Source organism: Tetrao urogallus (genome assembly GCF_951394365.1).
Source record: "Tetrao urogallus genome assembly, chromosome: 7".
Taxonomy (NCBI): Eukaryota; Metazoa; Chordata; class Aves; order Galliformes; family Phasianidae; genus Tetrao; species Tetrao urogallus.
The window spans coordinates 4,220,601-4,245,468 of NC_136820.1; the positions used below are offsets into that span (position 1 = coordinate 4,220,601).

The 24,868-nt window shown below is 40.5% G+C and overlaps 1 protein-coding gene across 2 annotated transcripts in view; it reads right to left on the reverse strand.

The window, feature by feature from the left end:
- The window catches only part of PDE1C (phosphodiesterase 1C), a gene marked incomplete at both ends in the record, with an annotated part of 281,466 nt that overhangs the window by 25,571 nt on the left and 231,027 nt on the right, over window positions 1-24,868 (reverse strand). Inside the window, 7 exons of one of the 2 annotated variants that reach the window (XM_079538517.1) lie at window positions 6,232-6,306; window positions 10,493-10,789; window positions 13,193-13,368; window positions 14,555-14,675; window positions 20,372-20,453; window positions 23,063-23,183; window positions 24,417-24,518. In XM_079538517.1, the coding sequence (XP_079394643.1) occupies window positions 6,232-6,306; window positions 10,493-10,789; window positions 13,193-13,368; window positions 14,555-14,675; window positions 20,372-20,453; window positions 23,063-23,183; window positions 24,417-24,518 (974 nt within the window). Of the gene's footprint in view, window positions 1-6,213; window positions 6,307-10,492; window positions 10,790-13,192; window positions 13,369-14,554; window positions 14,676-20,371; window positions 20,454-23,062; window positions 23,184-24,416; window positions 24,519-24,868 lie in introns of both variants that reach the window. The other variant, XM_079538518.1, reaches the window with a different exon arrangement.

Sequence of the window (24,868 nt, forward strand, 5' to 3'; positions counted from 1 at the left end):
ACGTAACTGGAATGAACATTCCACGTATTCACTTGAATCTGAAACCCAAACCAGATGCCACCTCTGAGTTACCAACTTTTCACATATCTACACTCTGTGATTTCATGTAAAGCAGAAGCAAAAATCAGCCAAGCTTTTGGATCAAGTCCTAAGGACTTCCTAAATACATAGCATGGTCTGAACTACAGTCTTAGAAAACAAGCCATAAAGGAGGCAGACAAAAGTCTCAATCAGGCGCCTTCCATAAGTTAGACAGTTGTTGAACTGGCAAAACCACCTGCATATTCTGACAGAGTAGCTCTCTGCTTTGTATTCCCCATGTTCTCACTGGGCATGCATGCCACGGAGATGTAATATTCCTGAGGTCAGGATGCTAACAATGTGCTTTTCATTTATCATCAAAGATCACACCACTTCATGTTCTTCTATTTGATAGTAAAACTGTGTACTTTTCAGAGTACATCTCTCTGTGCAAATTCCGGCTTGCCTGAGGTGCTGGTTGTTTAATGAGCACACTCACATTTTTAAAAAAGTACATTAAAATGATTTTAAAAGAACAGAAGCTTTTTTCTCCCCTTCAGTTATGCTATACTGTGCTACTATGGGCTTGTTGTTCATCAGAGATAAGTTATGGGGAAATGAATCTCCTTTTGGATAGGAAAATGTCCTCATGTTCTTCAGGCAAGCTTTTCCAGAGGGTATGAATACAATGCTTTCCAATTTCCAATGCAGGGCAATAACCTCTAATGTAATTCAGGTAGCAGGCCATAAAAGAAGTAAGAAAAGGAAGGAAATTGTCTCTAGAAGTGGCCTTTAGCTATTGTAATTCCAATTTGCCACCACTGCTGGATCCTGACATATAATATCAAAGCAATATCTTACAGAAGGAAGTCCAGCGTGTTTGCCTGACCAACTGAAATGGGCTTTTTGCTTTTGACAATAATGGAGAAATCAGCCTATTTTTTGGAATAGAAATAGAGAAGGCTCTGTTATTTACATGACTTTAAATTAACCATTTTTACCATCGTTTACCAAGATTTAGCAGAGGGTTGTTAGAGTTACAGTACTATGATTAGGTCATGGTTGGACTCGATGATCTTTAAGGTCTTTTCCAACCTGAGTGATTCTATGATTCTATGTTTCCATGGTTTTCCCTCTCTGAAGAATATAGAGGTGAATGTTGTTCCCTTATATGTTTGAGCAACCTCGGTTAGAACAGCACTTGCATCATGCAGATTATACAAGCAAGATTTTGACAGAAGAAATCTAGTGTTCAGTGCGATGTGTTGGTCTTACCTAGATCAACACACAAAATGCACGTCTGAAAACCATATCTGCAGAAGGCTGCAAAGACAGATCATCATAAAGTGGCTGAACAACTTTGTGAAAAGCTGCATTCTCCTCTATATTAACAGGGAAGAATTCTGTTAACTCAACTGTATCTGCAGTAAAAGTAGGGCCATCATCACAGCTCCACCACATCATCATTTAAAGTCCTCTCAAAAAAAGCACTCCTACACCAAAGACATTCCCAGATTGCAATGCTCTGTGCAAGCTACTCCATCACGAATGCTTCATTTTTGATTTTTTTTTAATCACATCTGTGATAGGAAGTGACAGAGCCCCTGTATTTTGCCTTTCTAAACAGGGAATTTTGTACTTGCTGATTGTCAAGAAAAAATAAGACCGAAAGGAGCTCTACACGTTGGCATGGTCAATGTACTGAACCCATAGGAAAGGATTTGAACTACTATTAAGCAACAGTCTAGCTTGAAACAAAACAAAACAAAACACAAAAGAAGATAAAGTACTATTCTGTCCTCATGAGGCCCCATCTGGAGTGCTGCATCCAGTTCTGAGGCCCCCAGTGTAGGAAAGATGTGGAGCTGTTGGAGTGAGTCGAGAGGAGGGCCATGAAGATGACCAGAGGGCTGGAGCACCTCCCATGCAAGGACAGGCTAAGGGAGCTGGGCTTGTTCAGTGTAGAGAAGAAAAGGCTGAAAGCAGACCTCACTGCAGCCTGCCAGTATCTAGAAGGGGATTATAAAAAGGAGAGGAAGCAACTTCTTACAAAGGTAGACAGTAAGAGGACAAGGGAGAATGGTTTTAAGCTCAGGGAGGAAAGGTTTAGATTGCATGTCAGGGGGAAGTTCTTCACAGAGAGAGAGAGGTGAGGTGCTGGAACAGGCTTTCCAGAAAAGCTGTGGATGCTCCGTTCCTGGAGGTGTTCAAGGTGACGTTGGATGGGGCCCTGGGCACCTGGTCTACTTCCACATCTGGAGGTTGGTGGCCCTGCCTGTAGCAGGGGGGTTGCAACTTGATGATCCTTGGGATCACTTCCAACCCAAGCCATTCTGTGATTCTGTGATAAAGGTCTAAATTCCTGGAATGCTTTTAATGTATGTACTCATCATAGAGACTGTACATGTGAACATGTGAAAAGATGCATACTGCCTTGCATTGTAATGTACTGTATTATTTGCTTTCGCACCGCACAGAGGCAAGTACTATTGAAATGCAGGGGTACGATCTGACCACGAGGTGGGAGTGTTGCTCATCGTACACAGCCAGGGCACACGAGGCTTTCCCAGCACATACCAGCAGTTCAAGATACGAGCAATAATACCCTATGTATTTCTGTGCTTCAAGAAGCAGATTTGCTTTTTACCATGAGATAAGTTGCCAGGAAAACACACATAAATACACATAAACACACACAAACACACATAAACACAAACACACACAAATGAACCTGCAAATTTCTGTTATTTCCTAGCTGAAAAAGAGTAGCAGAATAAACTGTATTTTGGTGACTGGAACAAAGAGTTGCACTGAAAACTTAATATTGCAGACATTTTCCCTAGTAGGAAAAAGAAATGAAGCCATAACTTGTGAAAGTGCAACATGATGTAAAAAGTTTTCTCATTTATTCTAAGTATATGAGTAGAAAAAATTGCAAAAATAAATGCTGTGAATGTATAAAAAAAATTACTTCTGTGTGACTGCTTTAAAATTTCCATTCCAAGTATTGAATAGTGACTATTTCACAGGGGAAAATCAGGTTTTCCAAAATGATTTAATAACACTTTATTCCACAGAAAACATTTGATGATGCTGTTGGTGCTGATAATGTCAGATAGGACTGTGTCTTTACAAAGAAATGGCAGTCTCATATCTCTTCTCTCGAAGCTGAAGATAAGGGCAGCACTGAGTAACAACTGAATGTCCCACAGAACAAACAAAAAGCCAGTAACAGGAAGATTACATGACAATGAGGATGCTATCCTGTGTTTAAGAAACTCAAACAAGATTTTGAAGCATTTAATACTGCATTCTAAGGCACAACTGCAGCTTGCACAGGTGTCCTCAAACTATTTAAACTAGCAGGCTGTGGTACCAATAGATTCAGCTGTGTGAAGCTCTGGCTAGATGCATTTATAGCTTCCAAGTGGCTTACAGAGCTTGATCCCTATTTCTGGAGGCATGCACACCAATCTGTGGGTAGCATAAGGGTAGCACTGACACATGCTACACCTGTGACTACAGCACAGGCAAGCCACTTAATGTCTTTGTGTCCACATAGGATGGTTATTCGTATTTCCTTGGCCACCTGGTTCTCCATGAAGTAGAAGGATGATTAGAAATGGTTTAGCACTTACATATTCCAATTAGAACATATTACAGTAACATCTTGTATGTGCTCAAAAAGTACCATGGGCAAGATCATGCAAAGATTCATGTAGTTACACTGCAGCTTTTTTCTCACAGCAGGACAGAACAGCAGACTGACCTCAGCTTGGGTGCAGGGCTCTAGCTGATGCTAATGGGAGGCCAAAAGAAAGCCAAAGCCCGCATGGGGTGTGATGAATCTGCACAAACGAGCACCTATTTCACACAAATACACCCCACTTGCAGACTAAGAGCTGTGAAACCCAAGCACTGGGCCTGATGCTGCTAAAACCTGGGCTGATATTCACTCGAAAGCAATCTAGAAGTGGTGAGAAAATTCCAGCGCTGTAACCTGAGTCTTTCCAACTCCTCTGCTTTTTTCCCAGTATATGAAGGACCATGTCCCAGCAGATGAGAAACCATATGTTTGGGTACATAGTTCAGTAGTCTACAAACAGCTACGTACTATTTGTGGGCAAGATTCATTTTTCTGCATCCCTTACATGGCTGGTAAGGAGATTTGCTCAGAACTGAGCAATGGACAGAAGGGGTCACGCAGTATTTCTCAAAACACAAGTGCCCAATATCCCAATACTTTCCTAGGGCTTGTCCTTCACAGATATTCCCTATTTCTGTTAGTGACATCATTAGTCATAATCTCTCCCTACAGCATTTGAATGAAAAACATGGAGTCCATAAATTGTTTTTGCTTGGTTACAGTTCCTTATTCACTGTAATCAGCTGATCTCATGGCACTGGTCTTTTCCTTAAGGGGTTGAGCAGAACACATCCTTGCAGAAGAACAAACATTAAATAGCTAACAGCACTCCAAGACTAGCAACTTGGAAGTAAGCAAATTCACTACCATACTTTTAAGTCAGCATGAAACATTCACCTCTTTGTCTTCCAGCCAGATTAAATAGGTGTCCCTACTCTTTCCAAGAGACTGCAACTGCAAGCTTTCAAAGGTGACCTTGTCCTCAAGTTTAGGGGTTCCCAAGCCTACTCTCATGGTTGGTCTGATGCCCCTGCATCTGTTAAGAGAAGCCCCAAGCTTTCTGCATCTGCCCATCCTGCCAAGGGAGCAGTCTTTCTACACAGCCACTGTTCTGCCATCACCAGCTGCAGTGGGGAGAAAAGCCATTCCTCCTACTAATCCTTGTGAAGCCATTACAGCTACATAAGACATGCATGTATTCATAAATGCCTGCAGAGCCAGACAGCTAATTGAAAATTTGCTCTTTATTTCTGCGTACTGTGTGAAGAGTTATGAATGGTACTCATTCACGACTCTTCCTGACAGACACTTATCCAAAGTGTATAAATAATAAGTGTATAAATATTCCAACAAATAATTGATTTTTCCTGAACAATCATTGCTAACAGAGCTCTGTATAAACTACATATTTGTGTGTCTGAAATTAATACATGTGATTATAGATGAATTGCTTTACTTTTTTCTTTTCTTTTCGCTAAGGATAACATTATCTTCTTATTTGTCACTTTTCTGCAAGAGTAAGAACACGAAGTAATTTCTCACAAGGTAACAGTAAAAGCAAACAACATCCTTCTAAACTGCAGCACTTAAAACGAGGTTGCCTTTCTTGATCATTAAAACACAATACTGCACTATTTATATTTAGGAATATTTCAATGGATTTAATCAAGACATACAAAGGAAATCTTAGCTGTAGCATTTGTTTCCATTTATTCTGCTATGCAGTATTTAAGCAATCAGTTCTGGGGTGATGTGGAGTCAGATACTATCTTGTAGCCTTTTGCTGCACAGCTGAGAAGCAGAAGAGCACACATGCCACATCTCTTATAGGCATTTTTCTGCTTTGCTGATGCTACTAAAACATCTGTGAAAATTTACAATAGGCTCAGGGCTGTATGAAATTATTTCTAGGTGTTTAAGAAATTGTCATACAACTTGGGATTGTTTCAGTTCAAAAGTGTTTTAGCAATATCCCTTTTCTAGAGTATCCTTAACAGCGCTTCTGTGCTGATGTGCCTATTCTTGCTTGCTTCCTTCCCATACCTGTGGTTCAACAGCATTTGGCAAATTCCACCTCAGAGCATTAAGTCAAGAAACCTTTGTGGTTGGATTGACATAGTGTGATGTGCAACCAGAAAAAAGGAGATGCACCTTGTTCAGGGTTTTGCTTAGATTTGTGTTTTGCACCCCCATACAGTTGATCTTAACTGAGAGCAGAATTTGGCTCAAAGAAACTCAGGATAGAACCTTACAAACCCATGTTTCGTATTAAGCAGTTCAAACAATCCAGGATTTTTCTTATGGATGGTGCACAGAAATTGTTCAAGAAGATAAAGAAGATGGTTTACCAACAGAAAAATTAAGTGGCATTAGACATTACGTGAAAGAGATGATTTTCCCCCAGAATACCCCTAATGGCTTCTGTCATATCTAATGACTGTTTCTGTTAAATGTTTTCCAGGTGACCACACAATTTTTTGTAATCATAAAATATGGATGCTTATAAAACAATAGATTGCATATAGAAATGAGTGACAAAACAAAACAAAATAGTAAGTCCTTACCATCTGTTTTCTTTGATTCATTTCCCACACTAGATTGATCTTTTTTGTCTGCCATACTGTCTTCCTTTATTTCACCTAGAACGAAGAAAGAAGGGATACTATAAGCATTATAATTCAAACTGCAGTGTATTAATGCCTGTAACCCCATCAAATGTCAACATCCAAGAAAGATTTTCCTTAAGAGGAAATATTCAGATTCACAATGACCTAGGATTAGGTCATATAATGCATATAATTAGGTCAGAACAATGCAACACTCAGTGTTTATCTGACTCCAGCAGAAAACCAAGCTTCACAATTTACTTTCATATTCTGCTAAGACCCCTTTAAGTGCCCATGCAAACTCATGCTTCTCCTCACTGCACATGCACCATTAAAACCTGAATACTACCTTCATCTCAAAATCAAGACTCTAAAAAATGTATGCTTTTAAAAGACTGAGTTAAGATCCTGTGAGGCTCTGTCACAGGTCTCTGCATTAAAGAACCAGTTTAGATATCCTAAAAAGTCCTGCTTCATTGGATCATCCTTTCTCTTACCAGCTTTACTTATCCACAAATCATTTACGCTGGTCTGTGTACACTGATATCAAGAAACAGACAAGCATCCTAGCATTGATCACTGGATTTAGAGTCTATACAGCAAACCAGGAAGACAAGGTCTTTAGGAGTACACCAGTCGATGCAGAACAAAAATGGGAATTAGTGCTGGCGTATATTTTAAGAAGCCAAAAAGGGTAACTGGGGTCCTTCTTATTCTCTGTCCTCTATCAGTCGCACAGCAGAGCACAACAGACCTTCCCAGACATCTCCCCACTGAAAAGAATGTTCTGTTGCCAAATGCCACTATGAACTAAAATTTACTTCAAGGGGTAGATACAGTAGAATAGGGCTCATTCAGCAACAAAGGAGGTCTCCTTCCTGCAGATGTCCAGAGATGTCCAGAGAAGTCCAATGGCAGCCTGCACAGATGGGAGCAGGCATCTCTTCCTTCACCCAAAAGAGAGCAGCAGGGAATTTGTAAGCCACATCTCAACATGAAAAAAAACCTGTATTAAATCTCACTTCAGAATTTTGTAAATTCAAAGTACATGGCTGTATAAAAGCAACGCTTATTCCAGCTGTATTACTGTTTTTTGCTACTATTACCACTTCCTAGCCTTTGGATCGAGAACTCAGGGATTGCTATGATAGAGAGGAACAAATCTGCCTTCAAAACAGTTACTGTCAATGAGTATTTATTTTTGAAACAGCTCAAAAAAGTGAAAATGTAGAGAAACGAGGCCCGCCTCTTCTAAACTGTGCCCTAACCACTGGAACAACTGTTGTTCTTGGATGACAGAAGATTGGTTTCTCCCTCTCTAATTAATATTCCTGTAATAGAAAAGTGGTTTTGAAATCTTAAAACATTTAGCAAGATGGAAAAAACATGTCCTGTTTTGTTCTCATTTAGAACCAAAACTTCCATGGTTTTCTTATTAAGGCCATTGTGTGGGTGAGAGAAAAATCAAAACAAGAAGACACGAGACAGACAGCAACTTCCTCAGCTTATTATATACTGCCATTGATTCGGGCTTCTTTGGAAAGTCCAATCTGAAGAGAGGTATGAGCAGCTCCAGGTACTCCAGGTAGGACTGAGGTGTCTGCTTGAAAAAGATGATCTCTACAAGGACACTGTATTCAAGATGAAATGAAAATGTATCCAGCAAGGCACAGAAGGCTTCTTACATTCCCACTGCATAAATGAGGGACTTGACCCCAAGTGCGTGCAGGCAAAGATGATGGGCATGAACACACACTTTATTTCCCAGTTTGACATCTCTGAGAAAGCACAAGGGAAGTGAGCAGGGAGTGAGAAGTGAGAGAGACTTCCAGCTCCTCTGACAACACAATTTTTAACTTTCATTGAATATCTTTTTATGAATAGGAGACTGCTGGGTATTGCGATATCTACCATGCCATACTGCCAGTAGCAGAGCAGTGATCATGATCATAATGATCTTTCTGAAAGAGATGACAAAGGCAAAGGCAGATATCTCATGACGAGGTATTAACAGATGTAAAATAAAGGAAACTGCATGAACCCAGATATATGAATGTTAGATTTCATCAGTCTCCAAAGATTCTGCAGAGAATGTAATTCATTAGGGCCTTCTCCCATAAATTAAAGAGCAGAATTTCTTGCCCTAAGGAACACACTAATTTGCAGAAATCATTATAATTCCTTCCACAGCACTTCAGACACCTGCAGCAGAGAGACATTGCAGAAAAAGGTACGGTGAAAATCACCAGAGCATACTTAGCCCTTATGTTGTTAGAAGCCTGTAAAATAAAGGATTTCAGGAGCAAAATCAATTGCAGTGTAACTGAGATTTCACATTGCCAACCTTTTTGTTTCTTTGTGGGGCCCACAAACACAGCTGGAAGAAAAATCCCATGTGTAACAGCATGACAACTTGGATCTATCTAGTCCTTCCACTCTAAAAAAATCTAATGACAAAAGAATCACTGGGGAAGGCCTGCATCCAGTCCTACCAGGAGTACTTCAAACAGAATTCTTGCCTCAGCTGCCATCTGAGTCCACTGCCTTAGCCCCGGAATTTCAATGTCTATACAATTACTCATTTTTTCCTAAGAGGATGCTTCAGAATCTCAGTGTTTTGATGGTTTTGCACTGGCTGACGTTACCAACATGATGAGAAATCACATGAGGCTGTAATGTCATTTCTTGCTAATGACTTAGAGGAGCAAGGCTGGCGAGGGAAGGACAGTGAAACGGCCAATAGCCAACTGATCTGTTCTCAGGGACAGAATCAAATAAGACAACAAAGTCCTGGGAGTGCAAGTGAAAAGTCCTACTGTCCAGATTATCTTTTCTTCAATCTTGCCAGTTGGAGAAAAGAGGAAAGCCAGAAATAGGCATGTAATACGTATCAACTCCTGGCTATGTATGTGGCTGGTGCTAGCTCAAGGTTTTTATGGTTTGCTTTTTATGAGAATGGGACTCCCTGTGAAGAATAGGACCTGTTAGGGAGGGATGGGATCCACCTGTCTAGAAGGGCATCTTTGGCAGCAGGCTGGCCAAACTAGTGAAGCAGGCTTTAAAATGAAGGACCTGGGGAGTGGGGTCCAAGTGCTCCATTGCAACCAACTGGGAAATAAGCCAGGCCAACCAAAACAGTGACAAACGTTCCTTAGCTGCCTCCTATGATAAAAGCCAGAAGGTCAGTCACCTCCAGAGTGTGTATAACTATAGGGGATTCTTTTGCATCCCTCTAGGGAAACCTGCATCCTCTGCTCCCTTTTCTCCTTGTTTAGAAATACCTACAGGACTGGAAGCAAGCTGATGGGCCAGGCTCTTTTCAGTGGTGCCCAGCAACAGGACAAGGGTCAGCGGGCACTTAACTGGAACATAGCAAGTTACAGTATAAACATGAGGAAAAACTTGTTTTCTTTGAGGGTGATAGAGCACTGGAACAATCTGCCTACAGAGGCTGCAGAGTCTCCCTGTCTGGAGATATTCAGAACTCACCTGCACGTCTTCCTGTGGGACTTTCCATAGGGAACTTGCTTTAGCAGGTGATTTGGAGTTGATGATCTACAGAGATCCTTCCAACCCCTACAATTTCGTGATTCTGTGATTCCTAGGTCTAATAACTTATTTTAATGTGGTATGCAATTTTCAATTCAGTTCTTTTTCCACCTTTTCTAAGTGCAAAATATAATTATTTTAACTCACTCACAGTTTTTTGACAATAAATCTTTAAGAAAAGGCTCATGTTTGCCATAATAAAACAGAACAAATGTAGTATAAATAAAATAACTCTTAAAAGCAGCGGAGAAGGGAAAAGAGCTGCAGTCCTAAAACATATTTACATTTGAGAATCTGTTCAAAGATACCTTAAATTGGCCTTTGAAAGTGTTTATATCTTCAGCATCTCCTCTTTTGACTAACCAGTGAATCAGTGAAGTTGTTCACTGAACCACAATAGTTTGTTTCAGCTTTGAAGTGTACATCAAAACAAGCGGATTCATTTCCATGAGAAGAGTCTTATTGCCCTTTGCCAAAAGCATGAAGCAGACATTATGAGCTCCATCTCTTACAAAACAATAATACTTGGAAGTACCAATGCCGAATTCTAGGAAAAGGTTCTGCACCCAGGACAACTTTTTTCACAACATCAACTGCTCCCATCCCATTACTGAGATGAAATGCCACGTTTAGGGTGGCATTCACCTTTCAGTGGAAGGAGAGAACTTACCATTGTGGACATGTTTCTCTTCCTGTGATGTGTGATGAGAATCCATTCCCTTATCTGTCCTAGGAACGCTTTTTCCTTGAGAGGCTTCGTGTCTGGTCACTCCAGTTTGCCCAGTCCCATTTACGTGGGAATTTTCATTGGAATCTGAACTTTTGTTTTCCCCAGGATTTGGTTCTTTGCTGTTCTCCGTCTTTGCTGCTGTGGCATCTTCAGTTGGCTTCTCATCCTTTTCATCTGTTTTCTTTTCATCTGTTCCCTGATGAACACTTTCCTCTGCTTCTTTCTTAGCTTTTTCTTCTGCATCCTCAGCAAAGAGAGAAGCAAAACATGAAAAGAAATGATGATTATCAGTCAATTTTGCAAGAAATACAATTCACACATATAAATACTTCAGCTTTTAACGTGCAAACAGGTGTTACTTAGATAAGTGTAGGAATTGACTTGACAAGGGAAAAAGAGCACAGGAGAACATTTAAGAAAGTACTCTGAAAAAAAATACCCTGTGTTGGCCTACATCATATGTACATGTACATTTTTAACCATATGAGGTTCCCTTCTGAAAATGCAGCTCTTTGGAAAACTTAAGAGGTAAATTAGAAAGAGATATTAGCTCTGTAAGTATGTCTTTAGGGGTACAGGGGTTATCTTCATTTCTGATATACAGGAGTCAGTCAAATCACATTTAGTTTACCCTATGTTGCACCACATAATCCTAAACACTTTGAAAGTCTTGGTTCTTTGAAAATCCATTTTTCCCCCTTATCCAAGTTGCTTTCAATTCCAGCTTCCTTATCTCTTCATTTCTACTTACTGCTATAATTTCTTTACATCTCTATCCTTTCTTACCAGACTAATACATTACTATCAGTACCTTCTCTTCCATTCCCAAAAGGGGAACGTGTCCCAGAACACAACTACATCCCCTAATCATAGAATCATTTAATGTAGTGCTCGAGCTAAAAAACCCATGTGCAGGCAGAAACTCTGTAATTTTATCCTCTTTTCTATGATCAGAAAAGAATTAACGTGCAAAAGCAACTGAATAACTCAGCCCACACTCAATTTAGAGCCTTATTGAGCTTCAGGACATATCTGTATCCGTACTGACTTTAAGCATTCAGAAGTGACTGCACTGTGCTGCCTAGTATATCTCATTCTGCCTCCCTACAGGATTTCTAGGTCTGCAATATCACAGCCCACCCATCCATCACCCTGTTGTAGATAACCAATTGTACTCTAATTGAGATAGGAATCACAAAGAGATGTATTTCCTGGTTCCTGAGACATTTTGTAAGCTGATAAATAGACAAGCATATCCTGCAAATCAAAGAATAGAGTCCAATTAGTCCAATGGAAGTAATCTTGACACCTATAGGGAAAATGTTTTGGTCCCTACAGGAGCAGCAACTTAGCAGAGAGCAAAAATCACAAAAAAAAACAATGGTGTCTCCTCAAGTACTTCTTATGAGTGAACCAGAAACGGTTTTGAGAACAATGTACCAATTGGTTACAGGAGAGAAAGGTGAAAGCTCTCTGTATAAGAAATGTCAATTTGTGTTTCCTTGTCAGCAGCTAGCTCAAGTTAATTACTTTTTAAATGAATAAATTACGGCTCACATGAAAATATAATCAAATTAGATATGTGCTTCCCTGGCTTTACTAATCGCTCTTGAAATCAGCGGCAGCTCACATAGACAGCTTTCTGGGAGTCTGATGGTATTCAGCTCCCTTTATTCTGTGGATCTGAAAAGAAACCAAAATGCTGCATTCTGCACCCAAACAAGAGAAGAGATTCAGCTCAGGAAACTAGGGCTTGCTACAGCACTGCTGGATTAGCACCTCCATGAGCTTCCCTGCACCATTAGACAGGCCTTTCAATTAGAGAGGACAGATCTGCTTTGGCAAATAGAGAACTAAGCCAAGTCTTCCATTGGTCATAAAGCCCAAACCACATAATGTATTACAATCAAACTCCTTCCATTTATATGAAATACAACAGCTCCATTAAATAATGGGTTTAGTAACGAGCATTCAGCTCAAAGGAGACACTGTATCACAGTTTCATGAAGAAATAAATGTAATCAAATTCTGACTTTGTTTTCTCCAAACACATCTAAATGACTCTAAGGCACTTTCAGTTGTATGACATTTTGGATGCCTGGTCTGCTTCCAAGCTCACAATCAATGCAGACTTTATATTCTGCAGTCCTGCACAGATTTGTGATATCATGAGCAGAAGCAGCAAACTTCCTATATTCTCATCCAAGGTATCACTGCAAATATGAAGTCAGACATGGATCCAGAATACCATGGCCTTTTCAGCTGACATATCATTCCTGTCTCTTTTAATCTTAACAGTAAACAATTGATAACACATCTCCCAAAATCCTTTTCCTGCTGTTTTTGCACACGCTCTGAGTCTGACTCATGACCTTTGGGGGCTTCCCTTAGAATTCCTTTTTTTCCTCCTATTGTCCAAATCCTCTCTGTTATCTACACTTACATCTCACAGAAGCATGTAAGGTACAGATGAGTCACCATATTCCTATCTTTCTGAATTCAATGTAAGCTGTTGACCTAGAGAAGCAGGTTCTTTCAAACTAGCAGTGCTTACTTGGAGAATAATTTGATTGAAGATGAGTTTGAAGTAGAAGAGGTCAAAAGAATTTTTATTCTTTCACTAAGAAGCCTGGATGTTACCTTTGGTGGCTTGTGCTTTCCATTTCTCCCGGTTCTGCTGCACCACCTCAGTCCAGGTGGCTTTAAAACATTTGAAGTCCACAGTGAGTATGGAGCAGTTGAGTGAGGCACTTCCTTCTGACCCAGTGCTCTTGACACTTGATCTCTTAACTTCAGAGGGACTGATGCTATTCAGACTGGGACACAAGATCACAAAACGTAACAGAAATCAGTGCACCTAACACAGCTAAGAAATTATTACTCTAAATCTAGATAACACCCAAAGAAGAAGAAAGATAACCTTGAATCCTCCACAATTCCCTCCCTCCCTTTAGCCCCACGGCAATCAATGTTAAAGCAAGCAGCACAATCTGAGCCAGCATTAGAAATAATGGACTCTCCTCTTCCTGATGGTTGATAGACATGATTCCTTACAAAGAGAACCACACAAAGTGGTTCTTTGCTGTGCATCTCCGCTCCCTAAACATCAAATGGAGAGTCAGACAAACCTAGAAATCCAGTATGTCAGAGGAGTCTCCTCAAATTCACCTGCTGGAGTCATTAGACACAGAACTGCTGTATACCAGCATCCATCCAGGGTTTGATGACCTCATTAAAGCTGAAATAGGCACTCATTTCAGTTACAGACCTAGCAGTTCTCTTTCAAGGAGAGGCATGTCATAGTGCACATTTTAATAAAGACAGCAAGATAACTGATATAGAAAGATATTAGTGGTTGCCCTGGTTTATTCTTGTCCAAGAATAAAGAATTTGCTTGGGGAAAAAATCCTGATTTGGAGGCTTCACTCTAAGCAGTACAAACCATGTGCCACCTGAATCCTAAGACATGCCTTGTTCATGAAATTACTGAAGTAGCAGATTCTCTACTACTGCAGAAGGGAATGAATGGGCCAACACTCCTTATATCCAAGCTGCAGGTGAACTCTGGTGATAATTCACACATTTGAATAACTCTAAGTAAGTCTTCCTATACTTCCCAATCCTCTTTAATTACGTGTTTATACTTCCATATTCCTAGAAATGAGCGCTTCTCAATGACACTACCTACCTCCTGTTTTGGCATTAGTGAATGAGAGAGCACTACATGGCTACATCCACTTGCATTCAGTGCCTCTAGAGGCTTGGCTCCATTTCCAAGATGGCCAGCCTCCCTCTTTGCCCTACTTTGGCTTGAGTTTCCCTTCAAAACAGTCACATCACAAGGTGAGCTGTTGTGCTGGCAATGTGGACAGCAAGCTTTACAACACGTGGCAGACATACACTGTGGAGGGATGGATGTGGACACAGACCATGACATTCACCAGGGGACCTGGATGCAAAAGCAACACGTGCTCTAAAGGGAGAGGACATATGGTTGTTCACCTGGAACGTCTGAACCCAGACATGCCAGAACGGGAAGCTTCATCTATGAGCGGTGTCACAATCTTCTCAGTCATATCAGTCAGCACAGTAAAAGTGGGTTCCACGATGAAATCAATGAAACCTGAGCAGAAATGCAAGCACAGTCAAGAAGGTGAAATAATGATTAATGTGAAGTCACTGCATCAGCGATCTCAAACTCATTCTAAAAGTGCAAGGTAGCTGAGCATACTTCTAGTTCCCTTGCCTGATTTGCTTGATTTTTTTCTATACTTCTAAAATGTCAGACAATGAATCATATTTTCATACTTAGCATAATTAAAAACATTACTTCCAAGTTCTCAGAATTTCATACTAATACTTTGTAAATTAAAGAAAAAATCATGCATTACTGAACCTTCAATCTTACACGAGCATCCGAACCACGTGCTTCCATAACTTTGATATACTCTTATGCAAACTTAAGGGAAAATATCACCTTTCCTTTCATGTTGTTAAACAAAAATGCATGCAGTATAAAGCCACAGCAGGAAACTGAGTGCAGTTAACCCTAGGAAACTTCACATTACTTTTAAAAACACTGCAAATTTTACTGACTGAGAACAGTGTGTCACAGGAACCCAGAGGATACTGAGAATTTGATTTACGTGTGTCTGCCTGTCTCTACGTCTCTTCTAATCTCCTTCAATATTTTTTTTTACTTCTTAGTGACCAAAGAAATCCAAGTCATCGATGCAAATCACTGGACTTCATTATGAGGGCTGATCTGAAAGTAATGCCTCTTATTTTATTACATTGGCCCACAACAGCAAAGGCAGATGTTGGTGATATGGCAGAAGGGAGTGAACCTTCCAATCAATATTCTGCTGAAGCCTGCTGCCTTGCGACAGATGGCAGCAGATGGCGCCTGAGATGAAAGTGTGCATGAAGGAAAGCTGTGTCACTGACTTCTTCCACATGGGAAAAAATGACACACTGGCATTCATCAACACTTACTGAACATTTATGGAGACCAAACAGTGGATGTCACCACAATGAGGCAGTGGGTGATGCGTTTCCACAGCGGCAACAGTGACAGTGGATCACCTCTGCTGGTACAGATTTTTGTGAATGCAGCATGATGGCTCTTTCAGCAGCTCATCACTGCTGCAAATGCATACCTCATGGTAGTGACAGTGTTGAGAAAGTGTTTTGTCGCTGAGAATGCACTCCATCAAATAGGGTTATCGTGCTCTTTGTATCTGTTTTGGTTTCCATGGAAATAAAGAGGAGGCATTACTTCCAGAGCAATCTGAGTAGCAATTATGTAATTTATACTATAATCCCAAACTACTCTTCAGTATTCTCTTTCTTCTTACCTAAAGACACTGTGATTTAAATTCAAAATAATTAACCCGGATTTAAAACTTGTTAATGGTGTAGCCTAAGACCAATTCACCACCATCTTTCTTTTTCAAAAGACTGAGTGAAGTAAATATTTCTGTACCCCAGTGACTAGGATGTTCTTATCAATTGCCATTGCATACTGAGGAGTTGATAACAGGCAATTCATTCATTCCACCTGAGAACACCACCACAACAAACACTGGCAGGAGAATTGTTTCCCTAAAGCCCACCACAATACAAGCAAAGAAACCAACAAACCAGAAACATAAACTTCTCAGCCTTCATACAATGTTTTCTGAAGCTGTAATTTTCTTTCTTGCCAGCTACTGGACAAAAATAAAAAGATGTTCTTACATTTATCAGTTGCAAGTGAGTTTCATCTCTCATCAGACAAGCTTTCTACAGTCTGAGAAAGATTGAGAAGCTTTAACCCCTGATATTCATGTCAGGAAGCACAAGTTTTGGCCTGGTTTTCTTTGAAATCTGTTTGCCTTCCCCACTCCAGTTAGCAGCCTGACCTGCACATGAATCTCTCATGATTTCTGTACCTCAGTAGGGTACAGACATATTTACCAAAAGTATTTTTATTGAGGAAGAAAAAGGATGATAAACTGATCACTAGCGTTAGTAGATTTTAAAACTAAGGTTCTTTGTTTGATATTTGTTTTAAAAAATGTATTAGTTTTAATACTGAAAAATTGATCCATAAATTAAAGAAACAAGAAAAGGAGACATTCTTTATTTTGAGGAAATTTTTGCTTCATTTTTATGGAAAGAGTGCATGCTGGAAAGCCTTCTGTCTGCATTTATGAAATCCCTTAGTTAATAAAAATGCCTGCCCGCTGTTTGTGGCATCTGCAGTCAACTTTCAGTGGCAAACCAGCAACTACAAACAAGCCAAGCCACCAGAACAGGATTTCTATGCTCTGTCCCTGGCAATATCAGTAGCACAATTTTATTTAAGGAAGTATAGATGGTTTTGTTTGTTTGTTTATTTGTTTCATTTGTAGAAACTCACGGCTGCTCACTGCGTGATTTGGAATTCAAAAGGAACTTGCTTCTGCAAAGAAATGCAGTCATTACTAACCCAGTGAACAGCCTGTTGGGACTGTTGATCAAATAAATACATGAATAGGATCAGATTATTTCCCTGAGAATCTACCTTACAACTGAGAAAGCCTTGCCTCAGCAGAGAGGCAGAACATGTAAGACATTCTGATCTAACAAAGGAGGCGTTACAGACAGATGATGCCAATATACACAGCAGACAGAGAAATGAAAACTTTACATCAGAAGCCAAGGATTATGGATAACGGCCTATTGGTGTCAATGGATCACAAAACCACACAAAAGAATACAGTGACAAATAGCATTCAACTAAATAAGGCTGCCTTTACACGCTGACGGAGTGCCGCTTTTATAAAGTGTAATTATCCTGGTGACAGTTTAATTCATCATTAATTTTGCAGCGGCTTGACAAAATACATCCATAGTATAGAAGTTTCTTGGCTCTCCTGGCCTTCTGAGTCAAAAAGCATGAAAGCAGAGGACAAGGCAAATTGGTTTCTAAGCACACTGAGCTTACCAGAGCTCAGAAGGGGACACGCAGGAAGCACAGCTCCTCTTCCTGGTAAGGTGTGAGGGACATATCTTAAAGCTGCCAGAACCACCGTCAAAGATAAGTCCAAATGTCTCTTTTCCTCCACACCAACCACAGAGAGGTCATCATCTCCCATAGCAGTAGGCATAGTCTGCACAGGAATCTTCAACATGGGTTTTAGCTCATACTGAAGCTCGTTAAGTTTGCTGTTGCTTCCCTCCACTGAGCTACTGGCAAAATATAAGTCTTCTCAGGGCTTGTGTTGTGCTGTACACACATACACACCTTTCTGGGGTACTGTTTCAGAGGGCTACACTCTAGAAATTTGGCATCCAGTTTGGGTTTGTACAGGGCTTTTCAAGTTCAGATTGTTGCATGAACTGCCTAAGCTTGCAGAGCCAGAAACATCTGAATGAAGTCCACTAAGGGAGTGGCTGCCTAACGAGAACAATGAAATAATTTTAAACAAGAAACAGCTCTGAGCCACAGATGTGAACCTGTACTTTCCTAAGCTTGGGGATATATTTGTTTTGTTCTTTGGCCAGCTCAGGAGACAGCTGAGAAATTTCGTACTTCAAATTCTTCTCTTGATTGCTTTCCTTGAATACATTTGTTTTCTTTCTGCTTCTGGACTCAGTTCCCTTATGCTGGGAGTCAGCATTATCTGTCTTTTCTTCTTCCATTTGGCATTCTGTTCTCCAGTCATGGATAGATAACATTTTTCACTAGCTTTGTGGGCATAAATATCTACCCATAAATCCATCTTTTCTTCTCAAGTTGTCTCTTTTTTTGCTTCTAGCCAGCAGAACATGCCTACTTCAGTTAACTCCTCTTGACTTCTCCCCAGCTATCAGGCTTACTGTTTCCCCATCCTCCTTTTCTTTCACTAATTGGAGGAGACGTTTGGGTAGAGTGCACTCTCAGTAAATTCACAGATGAAACAAAACTGGAGGGAATGGCTGACTCATCAGGGGAATCGTGACAGGCTGAAGAGGTGAGCTGGCAAGAATCTCATGAAGTCCTGCACCTCCTGTCTAGCAGAATCATAGAATGACTTGAATTGAAAGGGCCCTCAATGATCAGCTAGCTCCATCCCCTCTGCCACAGGCAGAATTTCCAAATGCTAGATCAAGTAATAAATCAGGTTGTCTGGTCTTGAATGCCTCCAGTGACGGGCATCCACAACCTCTCTGGGAAGCATGTTCCAGCACCTCACCAATGTTTTCATTGAGAGCAAAAACCTACCCCTGACATCTGATCTAAATCTTCTCTCCTTTAGTTGAACACCATTCCCCTTTGTCCTATCACTATTTATACATGTAAACAATTTCCCTCCTGTTTATAATCTCCCTTTAAACACTGGAAGGACACAATGAGGTCTTCCTGGAGTCTTTTCTGCTTCAGACTGAACAAAACAAGTTCTCTCAATTTTTCTTCATAAGAGAGGTGCTTCAGTCCTCTGGTCTTCCTCATGGCCCTCCTCTGGACTTTCTCCAAAACCTCCACGTCTTTCCTGTGGAGGATGAACAATTCCAGGCACTCAGTAGAGAAGCAGATCTGCAGAGAAGGACTGAGAGGTCCTGACAACCCCAAGTTGAACATGAGTTAGCAATGTGCCCTTGCTATCATGCCCAGTTCTGGGCCTCCCATAACAAGAGAAATGGGGATATACAGGAAAAGAGTCCAACACAGGGTCAACAAGATGGTCAAGGGATGGGAGTACCTCTGCTATGAGCTGGGACTACTCAGTCTGGAGAAGACTCAGGAGAGATCTTAAAAAAGCCTATGAACATCTGAAGGGAGAGTGCAAAGAGGACAGAACCAGGCTCATTTCAGTGGTGCCCAGTGCCAGGACAAGAGGCACACACTGGAAAACAAAAGGTAAGATCAAAACATCAGAAAGCACTTTTTAACTGTGCAGGTGATGGAGCACTGGAATAGGATGCCTGGAAGGTTTTGAAGTCACTCCTCTGCGTGAGCAGAGGTTGGACCTAGATGGCTCCTTCCCACTTCAGACATTCTGCAACCCCGTGATTTTGCAAGAGAGAAAGAAAGCACTATTAGTGAGTCTGTAAAAAGATCTCTGCTTCTGAATGAATGGAGTTGAAAATGGTTTCCGTGCAAAATATTGATTGGCTTTGAGCACTGAGAGGGAAAGGGTGGGGAAAATAAGTGAAAAAACAAACAAAGAAACAAACAAATGAAAAATACAACAGTTTTTGCCTAGGTCATCAAAAGGACTGACGTTATGTTTCCATAACCTCTAAGAAAACTCACAGCACAATGCCATGCGCACCTCATATCCAGTGCTCAGAAAACCACAGAATAATGTCATGACTGGGCACTGCAGTCAGTTCTGCAGTCACATACATCAGAAGTAACTCTACTGCAAGGAAAGACCACCGTAAATTTAATGGCTCCTCAGCTTTGAATTGTTGATCTGGAGAAAATACCACTGCACTTTATTACTTCTTCTCTATAACCTAGCTTCAAATAGTGAGAGATCACTGTAACCTCCATGCACAGGGAGAAATAAGTTTTCTGGCCTCAAGTTGCACCAGAAGAGATTCAGGTTGGAGGAAAAACTTCTTCTCTGAAACAGTGGACAGGCTCTGGAATGGCTGCCTGTGAGGTGGTGGAGTCATCATCCCTGGAGGTGTTCAAGGAATGTTTAGATGTTGTATGAAAGGACATTTAGTGGGAAATATTGGTAACAGGTGGATGGTTGAACCGGATGATCTTAGAGATCTTTTCCAACCTTGGTGAATCTATGATTCTGGGATTCTGAGTTTTGTTTTTAAGATGCTACTTACAGTGCACCAAAAGGGACATACCTATTTGAGACTGAGCAACCATAGTGGACTTCCGGTCACACAACGGAGAGAAGGGAAGCCCTAGCTCTGCTTCTTTGTCACCCTGGAGAAAAAAAAAAAGAGAATAAATTAGAACAAGGCATTGAACTTTGATATCTTAGGTCACTGCTGTAAAAGCAACCCGTTTTACTTTCTTTTGTGAAGTAGGTTTTGTACATGCATGTTTTTGTAAACGCAGATAATTTATGGAGAACTGAGTCTGGCTGGAAAAGTCGTGGTCCAAGGAGAACGGTGGGAATCGAGCATTTTGATTCCAGCGAATCCTTCCTCATAGCTTTCCCTGTCTGCTTGGTACTTCCAAGCACTACATAAGCACCCTTTTGTACTTAAGAATGATTCTCTTTGGAGCTCTCTGGAAAACTCAGAACACCGTCCTCAGTCCTCAGTATTGTGATTGATCCTTCAGGATTTGCACTTGCTAAGGCTTTTTTTCCTTTTGTCTTTCAGATAAGGAATTACAGGTCATGGCTGGCCAGATACAGATCACATTTTTTGTCCAAAGGAAACACTGATATTGTTAACATTTCATGTAAGAGCTAAAGAACAAAGGTACAAACGTGCTTCCAGCCCTCAGAACTGACAGTCCTTTCTTAACATCACACAATGGTGTGGAAGATCAAGTGTTACAAACCCATTTCTTCCAGTCATTTAAGCTGCATATTCACACCAAGCTTGCTTCAGTCACACTATTACAAATTGCTTGAGGCTGATAGGATACATAGGATGACAGCTGCAGTAATCCCCAGTGAGCATTCAAACTCAAACAGCCTATTAAATGTACCAGAGAACCAATTCCTTAAATCAGCAACTCACTTTAACTGTGCTGAACTTCATGCCATTATTCTGACTAATGTCAAATGGAAGTCAAAATAGCCAGCAAACAAATTAGGGAAAAACTGTAGGCATAAGAAGCACTGAATAGGTTTTTTCTTTGTTATTATTATAACGTACATAAACAGAAGGAATAAATTCTGCCAGAGGTTAGAGCTTTGGGTGAAACAACAATTTTCTCCTGCTTTATGTTAGGAGTCTGATGTACAAATTTCAGGGTAAGCCAGAAACCAAACACAGAAATATTTTGAAGTAACCTGTTATCATGTCTGCCACACCTCTCAGGAAAAGCATTTTTCAGTACCAGCTCTTATCTAATCATCACTTTTCTCTTACTCCTCGTGCCTCTTACAAACCCCAGAGCCCCTAACAGCCTTCCTGACTGCTCAAAGACATACATGATTTTGAAGCTGTTCAGGCAGATCCTTCATGGATGGCTAAATTGCTAGGTAAAACATGCAAGATATTTCCTTTATGAGATCTTTATTCCAGCTGCTGAATATCAGTCAATAAAATTGTATTCAAAAGCAGCATTAACATCAACAAACACGCATAGTTCATGCAGGAAGACCTGTGTCACATGACTGGAGAACTGGAAACCAAGAGCTTTAGAAACCCATACTGATTCAGGTTAAGTGCCTCATAACACACAACAAAAAATGTGGAAGAGAATCTGCACTTGAAGAGCATAAAGAAATAAATACCTAAACTGAAACCAGCCTACTTTCTTAGTTCCCTCTGGCTAGTGGCACTTTTCAGCTCAAACAGAGAAGAGTGCATGTTGCTCTTCTGCTACCATGTAGGGATGTATGTATTTACCCATCTACTAACTTGAATGAACAAGTCTACTTTTCATGGTAAACATAAGGTTTTTCCCAAAAAGGGAGTTAATACTTCATCGTAATTTAGAACTAGAATACAAGTTTTATGCAATGCTTTATCTAGACATGGAGGCATTTGTCATTCAAAATTGAAGCATGATTTGTTGTTCAACTGTCCTTGTGAAAACGTAAAATGATTTTGCCTCATTGCACATGTAAAGCAGATCCAAACCTGGCCTTTTTGTGTCCTTACAGCCAGCTAATCTTAATTCCCTCATCAATCTTTTAGGGTGCTCAGCAATGGTATATTTTATCAGATCTAGTATCTTTCTGAGCTGTAAGAGAATAAGCATGCCCAGTGACAGAGTCTTCCCTAAAATGCATGTGAAAATCACCCTCCTTACATGAGCCTTCTGTGTGGTAACACAGAGATGGATGCAGGCACGATTTTCCTGCTTCCACCCAGTAAACCCATTCTTGCTTTGAAAAACAAACTTAAGGATTCAAAGCAAATTTTTGCAAGGTCCTTATTAAGAAGGAATTCCCATAATGCCTTTAAGGCAGATGTCCTTCAAAAAACTGGTTAAAGATTGGTAAGGACAATGGACTTCTTTATGTCTACTCCAAAAATATAGGTACAGCTTTATAACATGTAACTACCTAAATGCATTTTCTACGGCTTATTAGCTAAGCAGAACATCATATATTCTATCTTTTTCAAGTTAGAAAGAAATACTGATTCCATAAAAATAGTTAGCCTGGCTTAGCAAGCCACATTAGAACTTCTCCTATGCAGGTAATATTTCTATCTATAGGCAGTGTAGCAGACACTGCCTTTCCAAGAGACTTGATAGGCAGTGCTACTGTACCAGACAAAACAGCTTCCTATCATTTAGGATGTTCTTGAGAAAATCAGAGAAGAAAGAAAATACACGTTCACATTTTCTTACTTGCCCGATCCTCTGTGCTGCCAAAACACAGAGCAATTCTCCATCTTTACCTGTCTGAAGAACTCCTCTAGCAGAGACATGGTCCAGCGGTGGTGGAGGTCCCAGGCCTTGGCTGGATGACTGATATCTGCTGTATGCAACAACAGTGATAAGGCTTTCGGCTTGTCAATTCTGAAAATCCAAAGGATCAAACAAGTTAATTGCCTGCACTTGCAGTGGAGAACAACAAAAATCTCACTTAAAAAGGGAAATAAGGCCATCAGAGTCTTTGGTCAGGATATTAATGGAGTATTTCCATGTTCATAAAACCTGACAACCAGGAAAGGTTGACTAATTTCTCCAACATACACCACTCCTATTGTAACAAAGACATTAAGAAGTATAAAGAGAAACTTTGCTCAGCTTTGTTAAGCTCCTTTCCAGGCTCACTTCTTTGCACAATCAGACTGAAGAGCCACTATGCTCCCTATTTCATCTGTGCTGCATTTTATGCAGGTCAGAAGAGAGTTCATCTTACTGCAGTAAACAGGATCTGCTCTCAGGGACAGTGATGACTTTGCACAGTAAGTATGCTTCACTGTTAGGAAACTGGAGCGAAGCTGGCAATTTCTTAAGACTACAACCTGAAAGCCTAGCCCAAGAACTCAGTAAATAATGTTTGCTTGGGATGAGTAATTTCAGTTTTTAATTCCAGCTTTTGACTGCCCGAAATAGTTGGAAGAGCTGTAGCTTCAGAGACACCAAGTGATGAGCCACACTCTGATCTGACACAGATATAATTCTAGAGGGTGCTGAACAGATCTGTGTCTGGAGTGAAAAAAAGAGAGGACCATCACTAAGAATAGCATAACGAGAACTTTATGGAGAAGGCTGTGGACAAAATACTACAACTCCTACTGGTATACTGTGAAAAAAAAGGCCTTCCCCATAATGCTCCATCTGTTCTTTTCCAGTCTTTCCTTTGATGTACCTCAGATTGTTTTTGTCTTTCCCCTTGTTATGGAGCAGGCCCCTTGCCATGGTGGCTGCTGCTGCCATCTGCAGAAAGATAACACACTGATTGTGTTTTGTAGATCCCAGAGTCCTACTCAGTTGGTAGAGTTTGTTCATTGGATCATGCCCTTGATGTTACCCTCATATACAAAGGAAAATGACTAGGGAAGCTTACCCCAACACAGTGACCTTTGCAAGCTTTGGTCCACCAACACAGAACAGAGATTTGTGTGTAGGTAATGCTTGTCCACTCCTAAGTGAATTCATTCAAAATTCAACAGCAGAAACAGAAGTGAGGTGCACATCAAGGAGAGTGAGGGCCTCTGGAGAGGTGCTTTTGAGGTTAAACATAATGGCAAAGCACAAGCTGAAATGAAGCCCCTCAGTGCACAGTGCTGTGAAGTGACTCACCCTTCTGGCTGCTGCAAAGCATTCTTCATGGCTTTGATTTGCTGGAAGTGACAGGACATATCGGTGGCTAACACCATCTCAATCACCAGAGCCCTGAACTCCCTTTTGAATGGCATCATGATGAGAGAAGCAAGGAAAAAGAAACACAAAAACCAGCTTCAGACACACTCCACCTTCTGTTGTTATCTGCAGATTTACTAACAGCATTCCTGATTTCTTATGTCACTCTTTCAGGTTGAGGGAGAAAGATGAATGATTTTCTACAAACACAACAGTGGCAGGGCTGCAAATGAAGTTTCATTTGTGAAAAGTATCAGTATCAGTACATTTCCTTTCTCACTTAAGAATAAATCTTTTGAATTTATTTCTTTATAAAGCATTCTTGGAATAAAGCAAACAGACTGTTTAAAGATATGGCATGAATCAGGTGAATTTTTGAACTTGTATTTCTA